General features: G+C 38.5%; 1 protein-coding gene across 2 annotated transcripts in view; it reads right to left on the bottom strand.

Annotated features, from left to right (window-relative positions):
* Nucleotides 1–9,947: 9,947 nt before the first annotated feature.
* Nucleotides 9,948–21,500, bottom strand: part of LOC135220836 (peroxisomal sarcosine oxidase-like) — a 35,383-nt gene continuing 23,830 nt past the window's right edge. For both annotated transcript variants that reach the window (XM_064258396.1, XM_064258395.1), the window contains exons 6-10: nt 14,562–14,746; nt 13,904–14,036; nt 11,972–12,121; nt 11,720–11,795; nt 9,948–11,033 (exon numbers count right to left, since the gene is read on the bottom strand). In XM_064258396.1, coding sequence (XP_064114466.1) covers nt 10,900–11,033; nt 11,720–11,795; nt 11,972–12,121; nt 13,904–14,036; nt 14,562–14,746 — 678 coding nt within the window. In that variant the 3' untranslated portion in view covers nt 9,948–10,899. The remainder of the gene's footprint in view (nt 11,034–11,719; nt 11,796–11,971; nt 12,122–13,903; nt 14,037–14,561; nt 14,747–21,500) is intronic.

The following is a 21,500-nucleotide window of genomic DNA, read 5'->3' as shown; positions in this document are numbered from 1 at the left end:
GCCATTTGTCCTCCTCCTCCTCTGTCGCCACTTTTGGAGATCGCCTCACTCAAAAGGTAAGGTTCCACATTTTACTATATTCGTATGTATGTACACTAATACACTTTTTTACAGGTATGTAGTACATATTAGTAGTATATGTAGTTTAAGTTAGGTATTGAATGGTCCAAATTGTTGTATTTCATTGTTTATTGGTCAATTTAGCTTTGTTATAAAATTTACTGGGGTGTTTTGGTAGGGCTTGGAACGAATTAGGCAATTTACATGTAAAATGTGGTTCAAGATACAAAAAAATCAGGTTACAAGGGCCGCTTCGGAACGGATTAATTTCGTATCCTAAGGTACTACTGCATTATTATGAGCAGTAGTATTACTGTCACTTTAATTATTTAAAGTTACATAATGTGCAGTAAATAATATAAAAATACAAAATATTGCTTTATGAAAAAATTCGCATCCACAAATAGTGAGTAACCTGCAAATATTTTTATAGATATGTTCCACAGAAAAACCCGTGAATGAGCGAGTCTTCCCACGGATAATTTTTAGATAGGTTCCACAGAAAAATTTGCAAATAGTTGAGTCTGCGAATATTGAGATCATGAACATGGGGGTGTTGACTGTACTTACAAAGCCCAGAAGTCTGATGGTCGAGCACATTTTTTCCTGTGATCAGAGGCATGGCACCGATTCTTCTGTTCGATATTGCACGACCAGGAAAAAGTCCTAGGTGAGGCAAACCTCCAGTCAGTTAGGAAGTCTACGTGGGTCCTCCCACCAATTAGTAAGTCCTCCTATGTAAAAGTTATTTGTATTTTTCCTAACATACAAATACAGAATATTGTTCTACAAAAAAAATTCGCATCCCACAAAAATATCCGCATAGGTGAGTCCGTGAATCTTGAGGATGTGAATTTAGGGGGTTGACTGTACTTTGCAAAGCCCAGAAGTCTAAGTGTCTAGCATATTTTTGTTCCCCTGATTCTTTTGCTTGACATTGCACTACCAGGAAAAAGTCCTGGGTGAGGCAAACCTCCAGTCGGTTAGGAAGTCTACTCGGATCCTTCCACCAATTAGTAAGCTCTCCTATGTAAAGACCAATGGTTTGTATTTGTGCAGGACCAAATGAAAATTTTAAAAGTAATTTGTATTCTCCCTAACATACAAACCTGAGGTCTTTACATGAACGGCCCACCTCTAGCCACCCCTCATTCTGTTACCTGGGCTATAGGGCAAGTGGTTATGTGCCTTAGGTGTGTACCACGGACAATTGTTCTGTTTGATGTACTTTTCATACCCATACTCCTCAGTCTGGACCATTTAAGGAGGTTCAAGGAGCTTTCCGAGAGATCTCAGCAGAAAAAGGATAAAGCAGTGCAGGAGAACTAAGAGAACCACATCAACCTTCAATTTCTCTGGAGGTCTATTGTCAGTCAACTAGGGGAGTATTATGGTACCTGTTTGTGTGTTGGACAGTATTCAGAGAGTAGCAGTTTCCTGTGTCCCTCACAGTGTCAGGATGACAGTCTATGATCTCTTTTGTCCTGGTTGCTCATGCTTCTGCTAAAACTGGATAACTGTTTTATAGTCTTTTTAGTTGCTTACATCATTCTATTCAGTCTTGGAACAAACTGAAAATTCTCCTCCTTGGAAGTAAGCCAAAAAAACTCAATCTCTTGTTATCACTGCTCTGACAGCAGTTCTGCTATTACTTATTTACAGGTCTTCACTGTTGCCTCTGTATGTGGACTGAAAAATAGCAGGTGAGAGGAAGAGAGACAGGTTATATATTTCATTTTCCATTCCTTGTGCTCCCTCCCCTCTAGTTAAGAAAGTTACTGTTTATTAGAAGTTGTCTTCTCTGCCTATTTGGAACCAACCTTTGAAAGAATGTTGCTGGTCTAGTTATGATTGCATGCATCTAGCTGTCTGCCAAGACTTCCTTTGGAAAGGTCAGCCTGTTACTTCCCTTGTACGTACATATCTTTTCAGGCATTGTAGAAAGGAATGGTTCTGTTTCTTATCACACTATCTGGATTATTTGGAGTTATTTTGGTGGTTTCAGGTCTTCTCCTAGCTAACCCCCTTAGGTGGGTATTGCCATCAGTGCCCCTCATGTGGTGCACTGTAGACATTACTTAAGGTTCTTTGTATCATCCTTATGGACCCTAGCTACAGCTGCTTTCATTTCTTTTACTGTACCTCTATTCATATTCTCTTTCTACCATCTTATTGTCCATTCACAGTGTAACTGCGAGTTTTTCCTCCTGTTACACCTGTCAAACCTTTCACTGTCAATTTCTGTTTCAGCACTGAATGGCCTTAGTTGCCCCGGTGCTTAGCATAATGCCAAAAATCTATATAAATCAAATTACTTAAGGTTCTTTGTAGCTTCCCTTCAGCCCCTAGCTGCAACCCCTTTCATTCCTTTTACTGTACCTCCACTCATAATCCCTTACTTCCATATTACTTTCCTCAAACCTCCCCTAAGATTCAGCACAACCACAAGGTTTTCCTCCTGTTACACTTTTCAAGCCTTTTTACTCAGTTCAAGTCTGTGCTGAATTAGCGCATATGTCCAAGTACTTGGTCTCTAGCCTAAATTCTATATTCCTTTCTCCTGGCTAATTACCATTCATTAGGATAACTACAGTTCCTGCTGCCATGTGCTGGTTCACTGGGGTTTGTATCTGGTATCATCCTTTGAACTGAATCCTCCACACTAGGGTGCTCAGCATGCCATTCACTTCCTGTGCTTGTAAGCTGCGTGTTTGTGCACACTGTAATTTCCATGCACCACTGGTTCTTGTGGCAGATATTCTTTCATGATATTTCATCACTGGGCTAGTCTCCTTGCATGATACTGATCAGGTTTTCTAAACTTGTGCCAGTTCTGGTTACTATTGGACATGCCTACACACCAAATGGTAGCTATTACCTTAGGGATGCATGCCCTTTTTAGACATGTGCCTCTAAGGACTGGTTTTCAGGTTCATTCTCCATAGATGTTCCTAGACCATAAGAATCATATTCTAGAGGTGTTTGTATTGTACAGACACCCTCAAACCTGTGTGCTGGCACTGCCAGAATCCAGTACTGCCTGTTCCCAGAAACTGTCCATGCTCTTGATTATTACCATTGCTGGAAATTCTCCTAAAGCCCATTCTTTTAATGGAACCAGTTATTGTACAGGTCAATTTTTTACAGGTGAGGGGATGTAATCAAGCAGGGCCAAATGGGGGGGAAGGTTACTACTTTGCCGGGGCTTATGCTCCCAAACAGTTTAATTAACTGAATGGCTTGGCACAAACCAGATAAACATAATCATGATCTTTCACAAGCTCATATTCAGTATAGTATGAAGGTATAAGTCCCCCAAGGTTAGAGGAAGGGTGCATGAAGGGCCCAGGCTTTGCATATGCATTAGAACCCAAAAGGGTGATACGTACTTGGGCCCTGCTGTCAAGGTTGGGTACCCAAACACTGCACAGGACTGACCTGACATGTATGGCATGGGGGCTTGTACCCAGTGCTTCCCATGTTCATACTCATCGCAACCCATATTCAGTGCAACTACGGTCATTTCTAGGTTTATGTATCTAGTGTAGCCTATGCACAAGCTTGATGGAGCCCATGCCAAAGCCTGTCTGGTGCAGCCAGTTAGTCAAAGCAGCATATTCTTGTTTGTGTCATGGACAGAGCAACTGCTAATTGTATCTGCCATATTTTTAACCAGTATCATTCAAATTTTAGGGTATAGGTACCTGTACCCCACACAGGCATGATCTGACATGCTTCTCATGGTCACTTGTCGCCAGTGCTTCCCATGTTCATATTCATTGCAATCCATATTCAGTGCAGGTACAGTCATTTCTAGGTTTAATTATGCATCTGGTGTAGCCTATGTGCATGCTTACATCCCATGCCAAAGTCTGTGTCCAGTGTAGCTAGTTGATTAATTTGGCATACATGCAAATTCTTTGTTGTTAAGCTATTTTTTATGATTTATCAGTACCAATGTCAGCAGCAGCACTTTGCTAAATTTACTTGCACATGCTTGTGTTCTTGGTTGTGAAGCCATTTTTCTTGGCAGTCTTTTGCCATCATCACCCCAACATCAAAGCTTACTTACTTGTTGGGTTAGTTATAGCTTGGTGTCCAACTTACTTGATTGAGGAGGTGATTGTTCTTACCTCCTTTTATCTTGCACTTATAATACTTACCATAGGGCAGTCACCTATCTTCAGTTCACTCTGAGAACCCAGCACTGGTAATCTCCTCCTCTGGACAAGACAATTTTATGTTCTAGATATTCCTTCTATTCCTCTGATGAAACCTCTCCTCTCTTGTTGTGGGATCTTCAGTCAATTTCTTGACTTCGTGTAAGTGGTAGTGAATAACTGAGATATCAGAATTAATTTTTATCTCAGAAAATCAGACCAGCCTCGAAACAACTTGTTGGATTTTCCCATTTTTCCCGTTCCTTTGGTTGTGTGGAGGTAGGAAGGCTCTCCCATACTCTTAGAAATTCCTCCTCTCCTTCAGTTGACCTCTGACTGCTCTCATGTCTAACATCAGAGAACCCCTTATGATAGAGCAAGTGGACTGGTTTTCTGGTATGATTGTGCTTTCCCTCTCTTTCTTTTAAGCCCATCCCTTGCCTGATTTCAACCCAGCTCAGAAGTTTCACAATACTTTTGCTTTCTAACTTAGTATAATCATTCATTAGACTTTCAGTGTCAGGTCAGTCCTTACTCTACCTGAAGAGGAAGTTTATACTTTGGTTGCCTCTGTACTTGGATCTGCCAAGACACATTCAGACTGCCTTTGTCAGGAGTGCAAGTCCCTTTCTTAGGCCTTGTCCACACTAGCAGGCACTGCCCGATGGGCAAACACTGTTCCCATAACCCATTCCACTATACTGACTGACAGAGTACGGAACCAGAACGATGCGATTGTCTGGTAACACTGCTTCAGAACCAAAAGAAAATATAAACAACTGGAAGTGCCCGACAGGCATGCCTGCTAGTGTGGACAGGCCATTAGAAGGAAGCAGGCAATCCCCCTAGCTTTCTGGTCCTTGTCTTGGCTCATGGGAGAGAAGAGGGTGGGTATTCCTGAGAATGAGGACTGCTCCCCTTAGCTGATGACCCTTCTTTTAATCAGGCTTTTTAGTACCTTTCTTTCAAGGGGAGTTGTTAACATACAAAGTGATTCTTGTCTTCTCGCCTTTCAGCCTATCTTGACCCAAGATCCAGATGCCTCGCATCTACTATCCAGGGAAATCTATCCTGTGATCTTAATGAGATGAGTAGAGGTGTTAGCATCACCTTTACCTCTTGTCATCTTTGGTGTTTTCATTTTTGGCCCCCTTTATCCATGGGGAGGTTGTGCTTATGCACTCAAGCCCTTTCTCTCTTCTTCAATAACCTTGCCAGCTCTCCATGTCCCAGGACTAAGGGAATACATATAGCAATCTTTAATTGATTTATTGTCAAAATTCCTTGCTTCGGGATATGCTTCTGCCTCCCTTTCCTTCAATATTTTACTGTTGGAAGACTAAGGGATAGGAGGATGACCCAGAGTGATCTGTCACATTTCATAGCAGAGGTTCCTCCTGTGCAGTTTTTTTTCTGCTGAGTATTCTGATTTCAAGGAGTTAATGATAGACCTCTTGGAACCAGCATAGCCTCCTGGATGGTTTTGTCTCCTGGGTGTGAACAGGAAAAGAAGAAGGGATCCAAACCTTCAGAATCTATTAGATTCTCATATGAGATACCTTCCTTCCAGTGAATATCCACTCAGTTGCACAAGCTAGACTTCACTGGTACACAACTTTTTCCTTAATCTCTTCTGTGATATGGGAGCACATCCCTGGCAGTGTGGGTCACTCACCTTTAACCCAGAAGGACATCCACCCTATTCTTTTTTTTACTTAGAAAGTCACGTAGAATAGTTGGAACTTGGTGCTTGGGTGTGTGACTCCCTATGTATATTTTCAAGCCACATAGTTTCGGTTAGACTACATATTACTTACTCAGTACCAGTCAACTAGAAGATGATCTTGATACCTTCCTTCTTGACTCTGTGCTATTAAACTTGGTATTCATGTCTTGTAACAATGAAGAAATGGTTCCTGCTTTTTTAACATTCAGGAGTCTGAAGTTGCACTTAATCCTTGTTCTAGTGGAACTGTCAATTGACAGACTTCCTTTCTCTTTCTACTTACAGGACACCTGTAGCACCTAGGACACTTTCTCCTGGTCCCTGTAGTTGAAACTTAAAAATTGTTTTGTTCATGTTTGGCCTTATGTTAGTGATGCAAATGTAATAGCAGACTGGGCTTGACTGCTCATCTGCTCCTTATTGATAGTCCTGTCTGTGTTCATGCTAGCCTTGCTGATGCAGGTGAACTACACAACTGAGTTGTCCAAGAACTTATGTTACAATGCGTTCTCCCTGTCCTCTCTTAACACTAGGGGTGCCATGGGCACTGAGCTTTTATTATTCATCCCTGGGTTTATACTTACTACAGTATTTATCACTTATTTTTTGTAGTTTTGATGGGGAAGACCATGTCTCCCTCGATCCTTTCCTAGATTATGTTGATAGGGTGACAAAACTGTGGCACATGGCCCTATCAACATTGTGTAGTTCATGCCAGGCTGTGTAGAAATTTACAGATGTCATCCTTTCCCTGCTCATGCACACAACTAGGAAGCTAACATTTCTGGGTGTTGATGAATCATTCCTTCAGTCTCTTCTCACTGGCAAAGACTATGGTACATCACAAAGGGTCTTAACTTTACCTTCCTAATTCCTTCAGAGAAGTGTGTCATTTTCTGTGAAACAAAACCTCCCATCTGGTTCAAATTAACAAGTCTCCATATAAAAGACACAGGTATGTAGGTATATCTTAATAAGAACAAATAGTAATTTCTAAAATAAACTGTAGGTTTCTAGATATATGAACCTTAAATCTTTTATCATAATGCCACTTCTAACCATCCCTGTATTTGTCATAGGAGGAAATAAGGGTTAAGATTCATGTGAGTGGGTAGTAACCCCACCCCATCACCTGTTTGCCACTTGTTAAATACTTAATTGCCAAGCTTCAGCGACTAAACCAGCTTATGCTGAAGTTATACAATATAAAAGATTTTAGGTTTCATAAATTAGAGTAAATTAAATTGATCTTAACTGATTATTTTAGGGTGAAAGGGTCAACAGAATAGAAAACACAGTGCTCTTGCTTATCCCAAGATCAAATAAAGCAATAAAGGGAGGAATAATAGATCCATCTCATTAAGACAAGGTTGTGTAAATGTCAAGAACAAGAATCCAAAAAGTGTTCCAAAGTTTAGCAGTTGTAAGGGAGAAATGTTAAAGAATTCCCCAGAATTTATGTGGGATGATACATTTCAATGGATTTTATGAAACAAAAAGCAGTCTCTTCAGGTCAGTGTAGCCAAAACAGCACCACAAAAAAGAAGAGTGATAGATGCCATAAATGTTATTTATCAAATTAATTTTTTTTTAATTCTACAGAGTAAGAAGAGCCAAATTTGAAGCACCAGAAATGAGAATTATCAAGCTTTAAAATCGGGGTGAAGAAAAACATTATAATATACTGCAATTGAACTAAGATTATTTTATAAGCAAATCCAGCAAAGCAATTTTGACACAATTTTTCAAGTACAAGTTTTAAGCATCCTTAATAAACAGATTGTTTCAAAAAGTAAAAGGTTTCTCTTCAAGAGTTACCCAAAAGCTGAATGAGTGAAAACAGAAAGATTGGAGGTATTGAACTTAACTAGATTACATTATATTGCTCTTATTAGAAAGGTCCACAAAACAGCAATTTTTTTTCAATAAATTACATTAATCCTACATGAACAAATCTGAGTGTCTAGCATCTGGCGAAAGCAGCTTCAGTTGTTTGTTGAAACCTGGTAACAAGTTAGTTAAGGTGGGTGTACAGAATCACTTTAAAGATTGTAGGTTTTTCTTGTTAAAGAATGCAAACCTATATTAAAGATTTACTCAATGGGTGAGAAGTTTTGTCTCATGGAACAGATAAGGTTAAGACCATTACTATTACCCAACAGTTTGTACATAGCAGACAAGTGACAAAGTGTATCACCACCAAGCAGCTTCAGTCTCGATCATGTGCATGTGCAGAGGAAGGGTGATTTCGGTAACATCCTATACAGCCTGGCATACATCAATGCACATATTAAGTAAATAGTATGAGAAACGGATTAGAAATAAAAAAAACAAATAACATGATTATAAAACAAATGAGGGAAATTAATATCTGTAACTTTGTATTGTCCTTTCAGTCATTTGTCCGCCTTGCACAAACTGTTGTATAATACTTGTAGAGGCCATAACCTTATCTGTTCCATGAGACAACACCTCCACCTAATGAGTGAGTCTTCAATATAGGTTTGTATTCTTCAAAAGAACCACCTATAATCTTTTAGGTAAACTGCATGTTTCCTAAATACACTCTGATCATATACATCTAACCAGAGTCACATCTGCCCCAGTAGCCAAAGGATAAGTGAGAGCTTGGCCAGATGAGTGGCCTGGGCTTCCCACTTCCCCATCCCACACCCTACTCTTTAAGCACACCTTTAGTAACCTATTACCAGATTTCAACAAACAACTGAAGCAGCTTTCACCTGATGATGGTCACTCAGACTTGTTCATACTATACTATAATGTCTGTCTGTCTGTCTGTCTGTCTGTCTGTCTGTCTGTCTGTCTGTCTGTCTGTCTGTCTGTCTGTCTGTCTGTCTGTCTGTCTGTCTGTCTGTCTGTCTGTCTCATTCAATCACGGCCAAACGGCTGGTCAGATGGGCATGAAACTTGGCAGGGTTATGGTGGGGACCCCTAAGATGGTTTGTAATGGAGTTTCATCCAACCTACCCCCCTCCTTTGTAGGGGGTGGGGGTGAGAAGGGATTCTCTGAAACGGAGCTGTTTCTGGCCATGAAACGAGGCTAATTATCCCCGTAAGCTTAGTTACTTTACGATTTTTCATACATAATTTCTGTACAACTTCCCCGGAGAAAGTCGCGAATATTTCAGCTCGGACACAATAGAAGATGAAAATTATCATCAATATCCGCAAGATTTTTTGAATAACTTAAATCCATCGGGACTGCCAGTGCACAAAATAATGTTGAAGAAGTACTGCCCGGTAATGTTGCTTCGGAATTTCGATCCTGCCAATGGACATAATAAAAAGGAAACTGACAACTTCCTACTTTCTACCCTTTTTTGGAAGACACAGGATCATAAGAGCATTTATCAGTAGCCATAACGCACTGACATACAAGTTGCGTCTTTGCAGTAACATAATGAAAAGAAAGATACTTTATTATTTGTATCACCGTGCAAAGTAATTGACAAAGAAACGAACCAATCAAGATCCCTGTTCCTTTAAATGAAAGTCACCGACAAAAGAAAAGAGAGAGAGAGAGAGAGATAGAGAGAGAGAGAGAGAGGAGAGGGGGAGGGGGGGAGAGAGCCATTTAACGACATTAATGTACTACAATTTTATAATTTTATCTTGCTATCGAAAAATGAGAGAGAGAAAGAGAGAGGAGATAATTTGTGATTTGAGAGCTAAGTAATCCGATAATCCCATCACCGTCTTCGTTACTTGACTTACATTGAGAGAGAGAGAGAGAGAGAGAGAGAGAGAGAGAGAGAGAGAGAGAGAGAATCATTAAAAGAGGGTAAACAATAATGAATACGAAATTCTTTACGTTCATTGATCGTCCCTTCACTTACTTTAAGAGAGAGAGAGAGAGAGAGAGAGAGAGAGAGAGAGAGAGAGAGAGAGAGAGAGAGAGAGAGAATATCATTAAAAGAGGGGAAACAACAATGAATAAGAATTTCTATGCGTTCAGTGATCGTCCCTTGAATTACATTACGAGAGAGAGAGAGAGAGAGAGAGAGAGAGAGAGAGAGAGAGAGAGAGAGAGAGAGAGAGACTATTCGTGTAACAGCCCTTATTTTAATATTGCTGAACAAATAGTACATATAAATTTTTCACTTCTGCACCCGTACGATGGGTAAGTTTGCTAGTAAGATTAATGTACTTTACTGTAAAAATGCTGCATTGTGAACCTTTCTAATAATGATAAAGTAATATAGTTTTGTTAGGATAGCAAGTGCTCTCAGTGTAACACAGTAGGCTACAGTTATCACATACAAGTCTATAATATAGACTCTCTTGCTGCATTACCTATTCAGCATGTCTGACATTTGCACTGGAGAACAGACTTCTCTCTATTAAAAAAACTAGAGAACTATATCCTGAAGCACCTGTGGCTCTGAGGACGCAAGACTTAGCTAATCATCAAGGTGATGCTTAAGAGTGATCGTTACTTTTGTCGACTTTATTTCAGTTGAGAAGCAGACCAGTTACACAGAGATTTCATGCTCTTGGTCTGATATATTATCTAAACTCAAAGAACTAGATCATCACCCATGATGGTTAACTTCCAAATAGCCTGTATGAATTTCTGTACCATCAAATTACTGCCAATGCCATTGAATACCACCATTAATACTTGAAGTGAGTTTTGTTTTTTAAATTCACAGAATCACCATGCAGTCCAGATGACATGCTGCAGAGAGCTTCTGCAACTTCTAGATGAATTGCCACTGTAAATAACACCTGAGCCAAAATTAATTACGCTATGTATTGAATCCATTACAGCATTCGACTAACTCCACATTTAAGATCAACATAAATTTTAAAATACAGTAATTCACCCAAAAGGAAGATATAAGACTTGAGTGGTTCACTGTATGAAACTTGAACATTTATGGAACACTGAGAACTACTAAGAGACTTTGAATGGCATTTTACAGAGCAGTATCATAAACGACTCCTCACATGCTGCTGGGTAAACCTGCTGCAATTGAAACTGGAGAAATCGAGTTTGTGATCTAGTCCCATTGCCATCCGGGCCAGCGCCTCGCCGCATGACGGTGCTATTTTGAATCCCGACCCTAAGTAAGAAAATTAAAGCTTTACTAATTATCCAGCAGCTATGTCTGCTTGAAAATTAAGCTTTATTCATATACAGTATGTGTAAAGTTTTACGAATTATACAGCAGCGATGAGAGCATAATACTCAAAGATCTTTGTTCTACCTCAAAACATTACCATTGCTGGAACATGAATCCACATACAAAATACATTCTACTACTGGCAATATAGATTGTTTATGAAATGTAAAGATTACCCACTATTTGCCCCATCAAAGAATTCTACTTTTTTTTTTTTAGCCAATCTGGTGTATTTTACACTTTAGCTAATATAAGGACATTTGTTCTTATTACTTGAAAAGTCCAAAGATTTTACTTATTGTTTGACCATTTTTTTTTATTCTTTAACCAACTTAAAAGTTGGTCACAAATCTGGGTTACTGATTTGCACTCCTTGTTCGCCCCTTCTTAAAGATTTTGCTCTCATCGTTTAAACAATAAAAAAAAAATTTATTCTCAATATGCATGGTGCCAATCAGATATTTGCTCACTGTTTAGCCAGTCTAAAAATATTGGAGATCATTGTTTAGCCAATCTAAAAATAAATTATTTGCCCTGAGCGTATAACCAGCCTATCAATCGTCACCCTCTCCTTTCTCCAAGGACAATTTGTTCAAATGAGTTTGAAATTGACGATTTGTACTCACCGGAAAATCCTCCTGCAAATATGATGTTCTTGTGCTTCGGATGTCGATCCAAAATGAAGGCCTCATCAGGCGTCAGCTGTCAATTGGTTGAATTAACTTGTCTAATTATTGAAATAAATTGGCAATATTTCTTTCCAAGCATAATTTCTTTCTGATTAAAGATACCGAGACTGATAAAACCCGCACACATCATTAAGATTGATATTACAATAACACATGCTACTTAAAATTCATTCAAAGAATAAAACTTACCGTATACATGCATGACTCCATTACAGATGGGTTCGATTCCAGACACGGAAAATAATTGGCAACATACTCCCTCCCTTGTCGTAGTAACCCAGAAATGTCTGCCTTGTCTCTCTCGTTTGGGTTTATCATGGGTCCAACGTGGGGACACAACTGCAATAATGATAGAAAAGGATCAGTGTGTATTACAACTAACAGGGCTAAATTATCCTGTCAGAAAAGGATTTCTAACTTAAGATTAAAATGGACTTATATTGGCATGTGTTCTTTCAGTCTAGATATATGAGAGAAATTTTCTGTATCCCAATTTGTGTAGGTATTTTTTTTATTTCACATTAAAACTTCATTCTTGACTTGTGACACTACTTAATTTAAGTAATAAAACGTTTTACATAAAAGGAAGCAACATCACAAGTGCAAGGGTGAAGTTCCAGTGTGAGAAAACACACACTCACACACACACACACATATTGGGATGCAGAAAACCTCCCGTATTTCTACATTGAAAGAACACATTCTGTTATGAATCCCTTTTCATCTAACAATTTAAGAGGGTTGGATTAACAGGATATTTGCAACCCTATTCAAGTACCATGAATAGAAAAGTGAGATTGACTCCAGCCAGATAGGAAGTCTACAGACTGTGGCATTCTACTTTGACTAAAGCCAGTACCGTCTCAATACAAACCCGTTAACAACGACCCAGAATCAACCGTTAATAGTTAAACGCCCAATTTTGCTGATAGGTGTTCACAACCCCACCGGATATTATTCTGGATGAACTGGCTATTCCTGGAAGGTGACCTTATTTCTTAAGATCACTGTCTCATCTAATCCTGCTTTATAATTACCAAAGACTGGTGTCAACTGAAGCAGAGAGTAAATATGAATGACTCACCAGTTTTGCCTGGGCCCATGTCGGGTGACACCACCCCTTGGTCTGCCTACTCCGATATAGATTTTATTACCACTGTCATAACTTTCTTAAATCACATAGTTAAATGTGTATTGCCTATCCCAATCGACTGCAATATGTGACCAAGAACAGAATTTTCCAAGGACACCAGACCGTGGAACCTAAATGGTAATAAGTTTGTGATCTATATAACAAGCGCAGATAGCTGGTTGGTAAGATCAGATAAAAAAAAAGCCTCTTTTCCTTGATTTGAAAAAATACATATATTTGTAAGTAAGCATATATCATGATGAGAAATTAGATGAAGCCAGAGCATAGGTTAAAAAAAATTCAAGCTCCATAAACTTACGCTGAACACATCTTTCCTTCCTCACGCTATTATCTGTCATGTTTTTAGGACACAATACAGAATGATTTTTATATTATTTTTCTATCCCTTTCTAGGACACTTACACTACAATAAAGAAGTCTGAGATAACTGTAACATCCTCTTTCCCTTAAATACTGTAAACCGAGAGAGAGAGAGAGAGAGAGAGAGAGAGAGAGAAGAGAGAGAGAGAGAGAGAGAGAGCAAATTCTTTACTCGCAAATAGGATTTCCTGGACAAAGCGCGTTCTGAAGATCATTTCCCTAATACCTAATACGTATACGATTAGACGAATAAAAGACGAAAGTTTTTGAGTTAATGTTATTTTTACAACAGAAAATCCGGGAGGTTTTCTAAAAAGTTTAGGATGCAGCAAAATAAATGTGTGCGCTTTCTGAAGAGGAGAAGGAACTTCACAGATTTACCTTTAGTAACACTCAAGAAAGCTTCAAGGGCTCAGAGATAGCAGTTACCGTTGTTTGTAATATAAAGATATATGCCAGAAACTGTGTATTTGATATCTCTGAACCTCACAGACATCAGCCCAGGCTCAAACTGAATCTAACTTAAAAAAAATGTTGCACAGAAACAAACCTTAAATAGCACCTGAGGAAATTGTGGGACATTAAAATAAACCTTTGGCTTAACTAACCTTCATGTATCCAGGATACTCAACGTCGGGCAATGCGTAGAAATGATGATCCGCATCGCTGGTGTCGATGAACGTAAATCCCGGCATTTTTGCGTCTACGATTTTCCAATAAAAGACGCCGATTTTCTCTGCCCTAGAGAGTAAACATTTACTTAGATCATTATTCCAATGGCTGTAGAGCGAGTTAATAAAATTACTTACATAAAAAAGTACATACAACATACCAAGACTTACTGAGATACATATAATATGATGAATTATTGAGATACTATATGCTGTATGGGCAGGATTAACTGTGACATCTCACATTTATTTCTCATCATTGGTGTATTACATAGTTATAACATGGGTTAACATCTGGTTGGCATCATCAGACAACCAAAATCATACACGATTTGAATTTCGATCAATAAGCCTCCTTTTCGTCTATTTTCCCCTTAATCTCGTCTTCACTCTGTTGTATACTTCAAGTTTATTCCTCGATAAGCCTTTACATTGCTTCAAGCATCGTGAATAAAATTATCGGCAAAGATGTGTATGTAACAAGAAAAAGGATCGACAAATTTCATTAAATGGCGTCATTTTCCTGTGTTGGAACTTATATTTTGTCGACTTCCTAACATTACTTTTAGTAATTAAATCATACTGACAAACTTACCAGACGGGAATCTTTAAGCCAAGTGTCTCCAGAAAGGGACCAAGCCACGGCCCGGGGCAGATGACAACATTTTTTACTTTAATGTCTTTCCCTCGTGTCCCTTTAATCTCAATGATGTCCCCTGGGATGACTGAGGTCACAGGCCAGTTGTCCAACACAGTGCCACCGCTATTAACGTATAGTTTCTGAAATGAGATAAGGATATTGATAATAAATGGAAGTTTAGGATATGCAACAAATGAGGCTATTGATAGACAAAGCATGTTGAGCACTAGAAAGAGAAGCTACTTACAAACAAAAAGAGAGGTTAATAACAACACTGACAATGCCTTGAAACTAAATCATAGGCAAGAAGCACAAATTGATTACTGATGCCGACAAACCTTAACCCACCTAACCCCTCAAGAAATACAAAGCCTTGACTACTCACACTTCAAAGTCAAGAACTCTCATGGATCTAAAAACAAAAGATGGCAGATCAGCAACTCCTGTCACTAACTACTAACGCAGGGGTGGCCATATTTTTGGACTCCGAGATCTACTCTGAAGACTGAAACTCTTTTATGATCTACCATACTACATATTATTACATGGGAAACAAATTTTTCAATTAGCGCCGTAATACGATAAAATGACAAATTTTTAAATCAATTTGTATTTTTCATAGCTAACAAACATGAGGTCTGAATAATAGGATATTTCCAAGCGCTAACTGGCAACCGATTAAAAACAATCAAAGATTGTAAGCAAGGAATTTTTGATATCTGGCAACTCCTGCACGTACGAGGTGATAGCTGGTTACAGAGTCAAAGTATATAGGGTCTGCTCAACTCGGCAGTGGGGGCGGAGCTAATACTGTGACATCGCAGGAGTAACACTTCCCGTGCTTCTCCATTGAATTACTTAAAGAAGCTTTAGTTTTTATACATTTAATGCATATCGCATGGAGTTTTTTTTTTTTTTATAAAATCTTGATAAAATCTGTAAAGAGATCATATGCTTGATGTTTTTTAATGCCCATTCAAAGTATATAGGGTCTGCTCAACTCAGCAGTGGGAGCGGGCTAATACTGTGACGTCACAAGAGTAACACGTACTTTCGGTGCTTCTCCATTGAATTACTTAAAGAACCCTTAGTTTTTATACATTTAATCCTTATCCCATGGTGTTTTTCTTAAAATATTGATAAAATCTGTAGAGAGGTCACATGATTGATTTTTTTAAATACCCATTCTCTCATTTAGTCACCAAGCCTTGTTTTATTGCACATAAAATATACCAGTTTGAACACACATAGCTACTCCAGCTTTCTTCATAAGTTTATTCTTTACTTATTTATTTACTTACTTATATACTGGTTTGGTGTATTCTCTTCAAGTCCATAAATGATGAAGAAAATGATACAGGGAACACATTTCCAGCAAATTTCTCACTAGCACTTCATATCACATAAATATACTTCCGAACACATAAGTTTACATATAACACAAACTGTATACATAAAGGTATTAATTCTTCACGCCTCAAACGATTATAATATTTTCGGAAAAAGTACAAAAAGGTATTCGTCAGTCTGGCTGGATGTATATGATGGCGTTTCACAAGGGACGGGGCTAGATTTCAGATCTCCCACGAACGCTTAATTTCTTTTTTATTTTTGCGTGCGTAAATAATTTTTTCTGTGCGCGATTATGGGTTTGAAAATAATTGTAATTGTAATGTGTCATATACAAATTGAAAGGGAATCCTTTGTACTTTTACGTGGTATATGGCAAAATATAAGATGGACAATTATGTAGGAAAAATGTGGTAAACATTTACATAAAATTTAAAAAATTTGGTCATTGTTTGACCTAGAATTCCTCGAAAATTTCAGAGAACACCTATCAATTTTATTTATGCATTATATAGCATTAGCTTTCTATTCCATTTCTCAGTTTCTTTATCATCATCCCTTAGTCAGATACGCTACGAAACGTGAATGTATGTAGGTTAATGGATGAAGTAATTGCACACTTTTGTGTGCATAGATAATCTTTTCTGTGCGCGCTTGTGGGTTTGAAAGTAATCGTAATTGTAATGTGCCGTATATCATTTGAAAAAGCATTCTTTGTACTTTAACGTAGTATACGGCAACATGCAATAAGAGGAAAATTTATATTAAAAAACGCCATCGCAAAAATAGTTATATGAAAATGTTATCGTAAACATTGTTTCATAAAGATATGGTCCTTTTGTAACTGATGACGTTTCACAAGGGGCGGGGATAGGTTTTAGTACCGCCTCGTGAGCAGAGACAGCACCGCCATGGACGTATTTAGTCTTTCCCCAACCCAGGAACTATAACAGAGAGAGGGGCGGCTAGGGGTGGGCAGTATATGTTAAGACCTCAGGTTTGTTAGCTATGAAAAATACAAATTGATTAAAAAATTTGTCATTTGCTCAAATGCGGAACAAACCTTCGGTCTTAACTATAGGATAGACTTATATTTGGTGGGAGGTACAAGTATCCTAAACTGGGTGGGAGTTAAGCCATCTAACCACCCCTTTTAAAAGAATGAGTTCTAGAGATGGTGGTCTCATGACCGTGAGAAGATAGATAAACTGATATCTAACAACTCGGCCATCTGGGTTGAAGTACAATGATATATGAGCAGATTCATTGCAACCAGGGAACCAAAGAAAATTTTGACTGTTCAAGTAAAGAAATCATATACTCACAAGGGTTTGTTACCACTCCTCACTCCCTTGCTGTAGAGAGAGGAGTATTTTGCTACTGAATAGGGGGTTTGGTATTTCAAATATCAAAAACACACCAGCTTTCAGTACGGCTACCTTACTCACCTGTATCAGACCAGTCCAGTATATGACATGTCTATTCCTCAACCCGCCCGTAGGAAGAAGAAAGGAAAAACTGAGAAAGAGACCAGCCAACTCATTCTTTCTTCCACACATTCATCATAGCTAAGATACAAAATACCCATAAGGGGTAATGGATCAATTACACAACTTGTTGGATAGCCACCACAGGACCCAAGGAAAGCTTGTCCAAAAGATTTGTGAGCAACATCTTTCAGGTGGCGCAACCAGGAACCAGCGCTCAAAATTCTATGAACAGCAAAATTTTTCTTGAATGCCAGAGAAGAACTTATACCTCTGGCGTCATAAGCTCTAGCCCGCACAGACTCAGAGACAGAACCATCAAGTGAGGAGTTAAGCCTGTTTAACTGCCTCACGTATCCAGAATGAAATAGTGTACTTGGAAACCTCTTTTCTAGAACGACCAGTGCTGACAAAAAGTCTACGATATCTAGGTCTTAGATGACGAGTCCTTTTAAGGTAGCACCTTAAGGCTCTGGCAGGACAAAGTAAGAGCTCCTGTGGGTCACTGTCCACAAAGTCATTCAATGATGGAATAGAAAAACAGGAAAATCTGTCATCTTGTACCGAGGTATTTTGGGTCTTGCCCACGAATTCCAGGACAAACTCGGTCACCGACCCCAACCCCTGGTATGTTTCACATCATAACTTAGGCCATGAAGCTTCCCCACTCTCTTTGAAGAAGCCTAGGCCAACAGGAAAACTGTCTTTAGCATCAGATCTCTGTCAGACGAACGACGCAAGGGCTCAAATGGAGCTTGATTGAGGGCTTCTCAGGACAAGCGAAACATCCCATACAGGAGGCTTGAGTTCCCTTAGTGAACAAGATTGTTCAAAACCCCTGAACAACAAGGAAATCTCCCAAGATGAAGAGATATCCACGTCTTTCAAGCATAACACCAAACCTACTGCTGCTCTGTAGCCCCTGACAGCAGAGTCTTTTCTCATTCCTGGGGAAGATTAAAAAATCTGCTATCCACTGATGACCAATAAAGCTCAACATGAAAATAGAAGAGGGCAAAACAAGTGTGCTTACGATGGAAAAAAAAAAAAAAAGTGGATACCAGAGCAGCAAAGGAAAATGATGCTGAAATTCAAATATCGACTGGAGAATCTCTGTCATCAGTTATTAAATTTAATTAAAATGGGATAATTATTATCATCTTAGAAATTACAAATTATACAGAAAATCTATATGCGTATGTTAAAGACGACTGTAGTGAAATACACATCACGAAAACTAGACTTCTTTGACGTCGTTTGAAATGGACTCCCGATTTATATACTTAAGACGTTACAGGGTTCGGTAATGTTGCCAAATTGTTAATGAATAAATCTCCATGTAGGTGGCGCTGAGTTCAAGTCAGAAGTCAACAAACCTACGGTCTATACCTATGTCCTAGGGGAATTACGCAGTTCCTGGGCTATTTGCGGCATGCGGGTTTCTTCATGCCAAATATAAAGTGCTCAAGATCAAGAAAGTGAAGTCAGTGAATTGGTACAGTGAAATTGTAAAATTAATTAGGGTATTGAATTACTGCACTGGGAAACTGCTCAATGTTTTTTTTTTTCAGTTTGCGAATGCGCAGTAAGCCTTAGCAACGCGTCCTTAACAACGAAGATGAATCTTGACTGCAGATGCGATACAGGCATTAGCTCCCCAAGAAATAAATCGAATGACCAATCCTCAATTAAAGAGAGCTCTCATCACGTTAGTAACAACTCCACGAGAAAATCACCAAAGCGGAGATGATCCTACCAATGCCGCTTTGTTGCTGGAGATAAAGAATCCCAGGAAAGAATTTGTAAAAATTCGGGAACTGAAAAAAGTAGCAGCATATCTATCAGGCAAGCTCGATGGTGCATTTACAATCATCCACAATCAACAACTGTTCATAGAGTCCATGGATGGAAAGGAGAGGAAATGCAATCTGGTGTTAACTGGTGTAAAGGATCAGAAACAACGGGTTCCATTATTACAGTAGCAAAGAATTTGAAGAATGCAAGAGAGCCCTTCTCAAAAGTGTACATTGAAAAGGATTTACACCCATGCATTAGAAAAGAATTTGCCCGCCTCAGGAAGAGAGAGATAAAGCTGTCAATACTGCTCCTGTTGTAAGTTGCGATAGGAAAAATCGTGTCTTGCTTCGGTACGGTCTGGTTATTGATATATTTTGTCCTCGTTTTTTCCGAGTGGTAGACAAAATGTGACTGAATTGAAAATTTGCTCTTGGAATATTGCAGATTTGAAGGACAAATTGGATCAACACATTCTGAATTTTGTAATGGAATTTGATGTCATGTTTATTCAAGAATCAAAGAAGTGTTGTAATTTAAATGTACCTGGGTTTGACGTTTATATAAATGTATCTAGCGCAGGGCCTCGCAGTGGAGGAATTGTGATGTTATTAAAGAAGTACTTGACAAACAACGTGCTAAATGTAAATACTGATGACGAAAGTCAAATATGGCTACCGATGGCTTGGTGGCCGAGTTTTCAATTTGGCGGAATTTACATACCACCAGAAGACTCGCCCTACTACAACCCAGTTCTGCATGGGGAAACTGGCTGCTCATACACTTTCCCCGGGCAACACTATCGTGTTGGGTGATTTTAACGGAAGAACAGGAACACCCTGTATTATGGATGAAGACGGTCGAAAATACCAGTATTCTGAGGGGTTAGATGTAGTGACTAATAATCATGGTAGAGCCATTATTAATATTTGTAATAATGATTTAGTGATGATAAATAATCTCCAGTTCCGAGATGAAAATTTTAAAGGTAATTTAACGTACATACAAGGAAGAAGATGAATTCAGAAACTGACTTGTGTTTGGCTAAAAGGACGTGTTTAAGTTTAATAAAGGAACTTCATTTTCACCAGGATGTTGAAGGGTCAGATCATGCACCGATATCGGTTACTTTATTGCTAAAAAGAAGTAACACATTAGCTATTAAAGACCTTGTAAGTCGATCAGTTGCCCTTAACCAATCTACTTGTGCACAAAAAGTGCCAGCGGAAAATTATGCAAGGAAGTCTTTAAATTATAAAGAAATCAATGTAGAGTTGCTTACAAGAACTTTACAAGATATTCATTCCCCCACCAGCTGTAGAAGATAGCAACGACTTGGAGATGGCCTTGACTTCGTGTTTTGATTGTATTGCCGAGACTGCTGCGAGGTGTAAGAAGGAACAAGTATCTACAGGACATGAATGGGATAGAAATCAACCTAGGTGGGCTAGGATTCTTCAATCAAATGATAATAAACTTATATGGAAGTCTATCAATTGGAAAGGGGATGAAGAGTCTGATGAGGGTAACCAGCCTAACGATATGACGTTTAAAAATTATTTTGAAGATTTATTGAATCCGGAAATTGTAGATAGTACGGATTATTTTAATATAGAACATGATGAGAATGTACCTTATATTCCGGTTCTCGATGATCCCTTCTCCACGAGAGAGCTTTAAGAAGCCTTGAATGGAGTAAACAAAAATAAAAGTTATATATATTGGTATTTGTCCCGGAATATTGAATTGCTTGCCTGTGAACTGGCTGTGTTCTATATTAATCTTGTTTAATATGACGTTGGTATGTATGAGTTACCCAGTTTCATGGTGTATTAGCAAATTAGTTTTAATATTCAAGACAGGGGATAAAATGCTTTGTGGAAATTACAGATATATCAATAATGGATTCATTAGCGAAAATTTAAGATATTTTAATTCTAAATCGTTTAAGTTTGTGGTGTAATATACATAAGTGTCAAGGAGGTGCCAAAAAAAAAAAAAAAAAAAAAGTTGTATTGAACAAATATTAGCCTTACGCTTGTTGTGTGATTTTGCTAGTTTTAAGAGAGTAAAATTGTACTTTTTATTTGTTGATTTTTCAAAAGTTATACGATAGAGTTCCTAGGAACAAAATGATAGATGTTTTAAAAGAAAACGGATGTGGTAAGAGAATGTTAATGGCAATTAAGGCAATGTATTCATGTACTAAACACATTTTGAAGTCAGCAGTAATTAATGCCACCATTGGTGTTCGACAAGGTGC

This window comes from Macrobrachium nipponense, chromosome 2 (assembly GCF_015104395.2).
Source record: "Macrobrachium nipponense isolate FS-2020 chromosome 2, ASM1510439v2, whole genome shotgun sequence".
Taxonomy (NCBI): domain Eukaryota; kingdom Metazoa; phylum Arthropoda; class Malacostraca; order Decapoda; family Palaemonidae; genus Macrobrachium; species Macrobrachium nipponense.
Note: the sequence above shows the minus strand (reverse complement) of the source record. Positions and strands in the feature narration are given on the sequence as shown.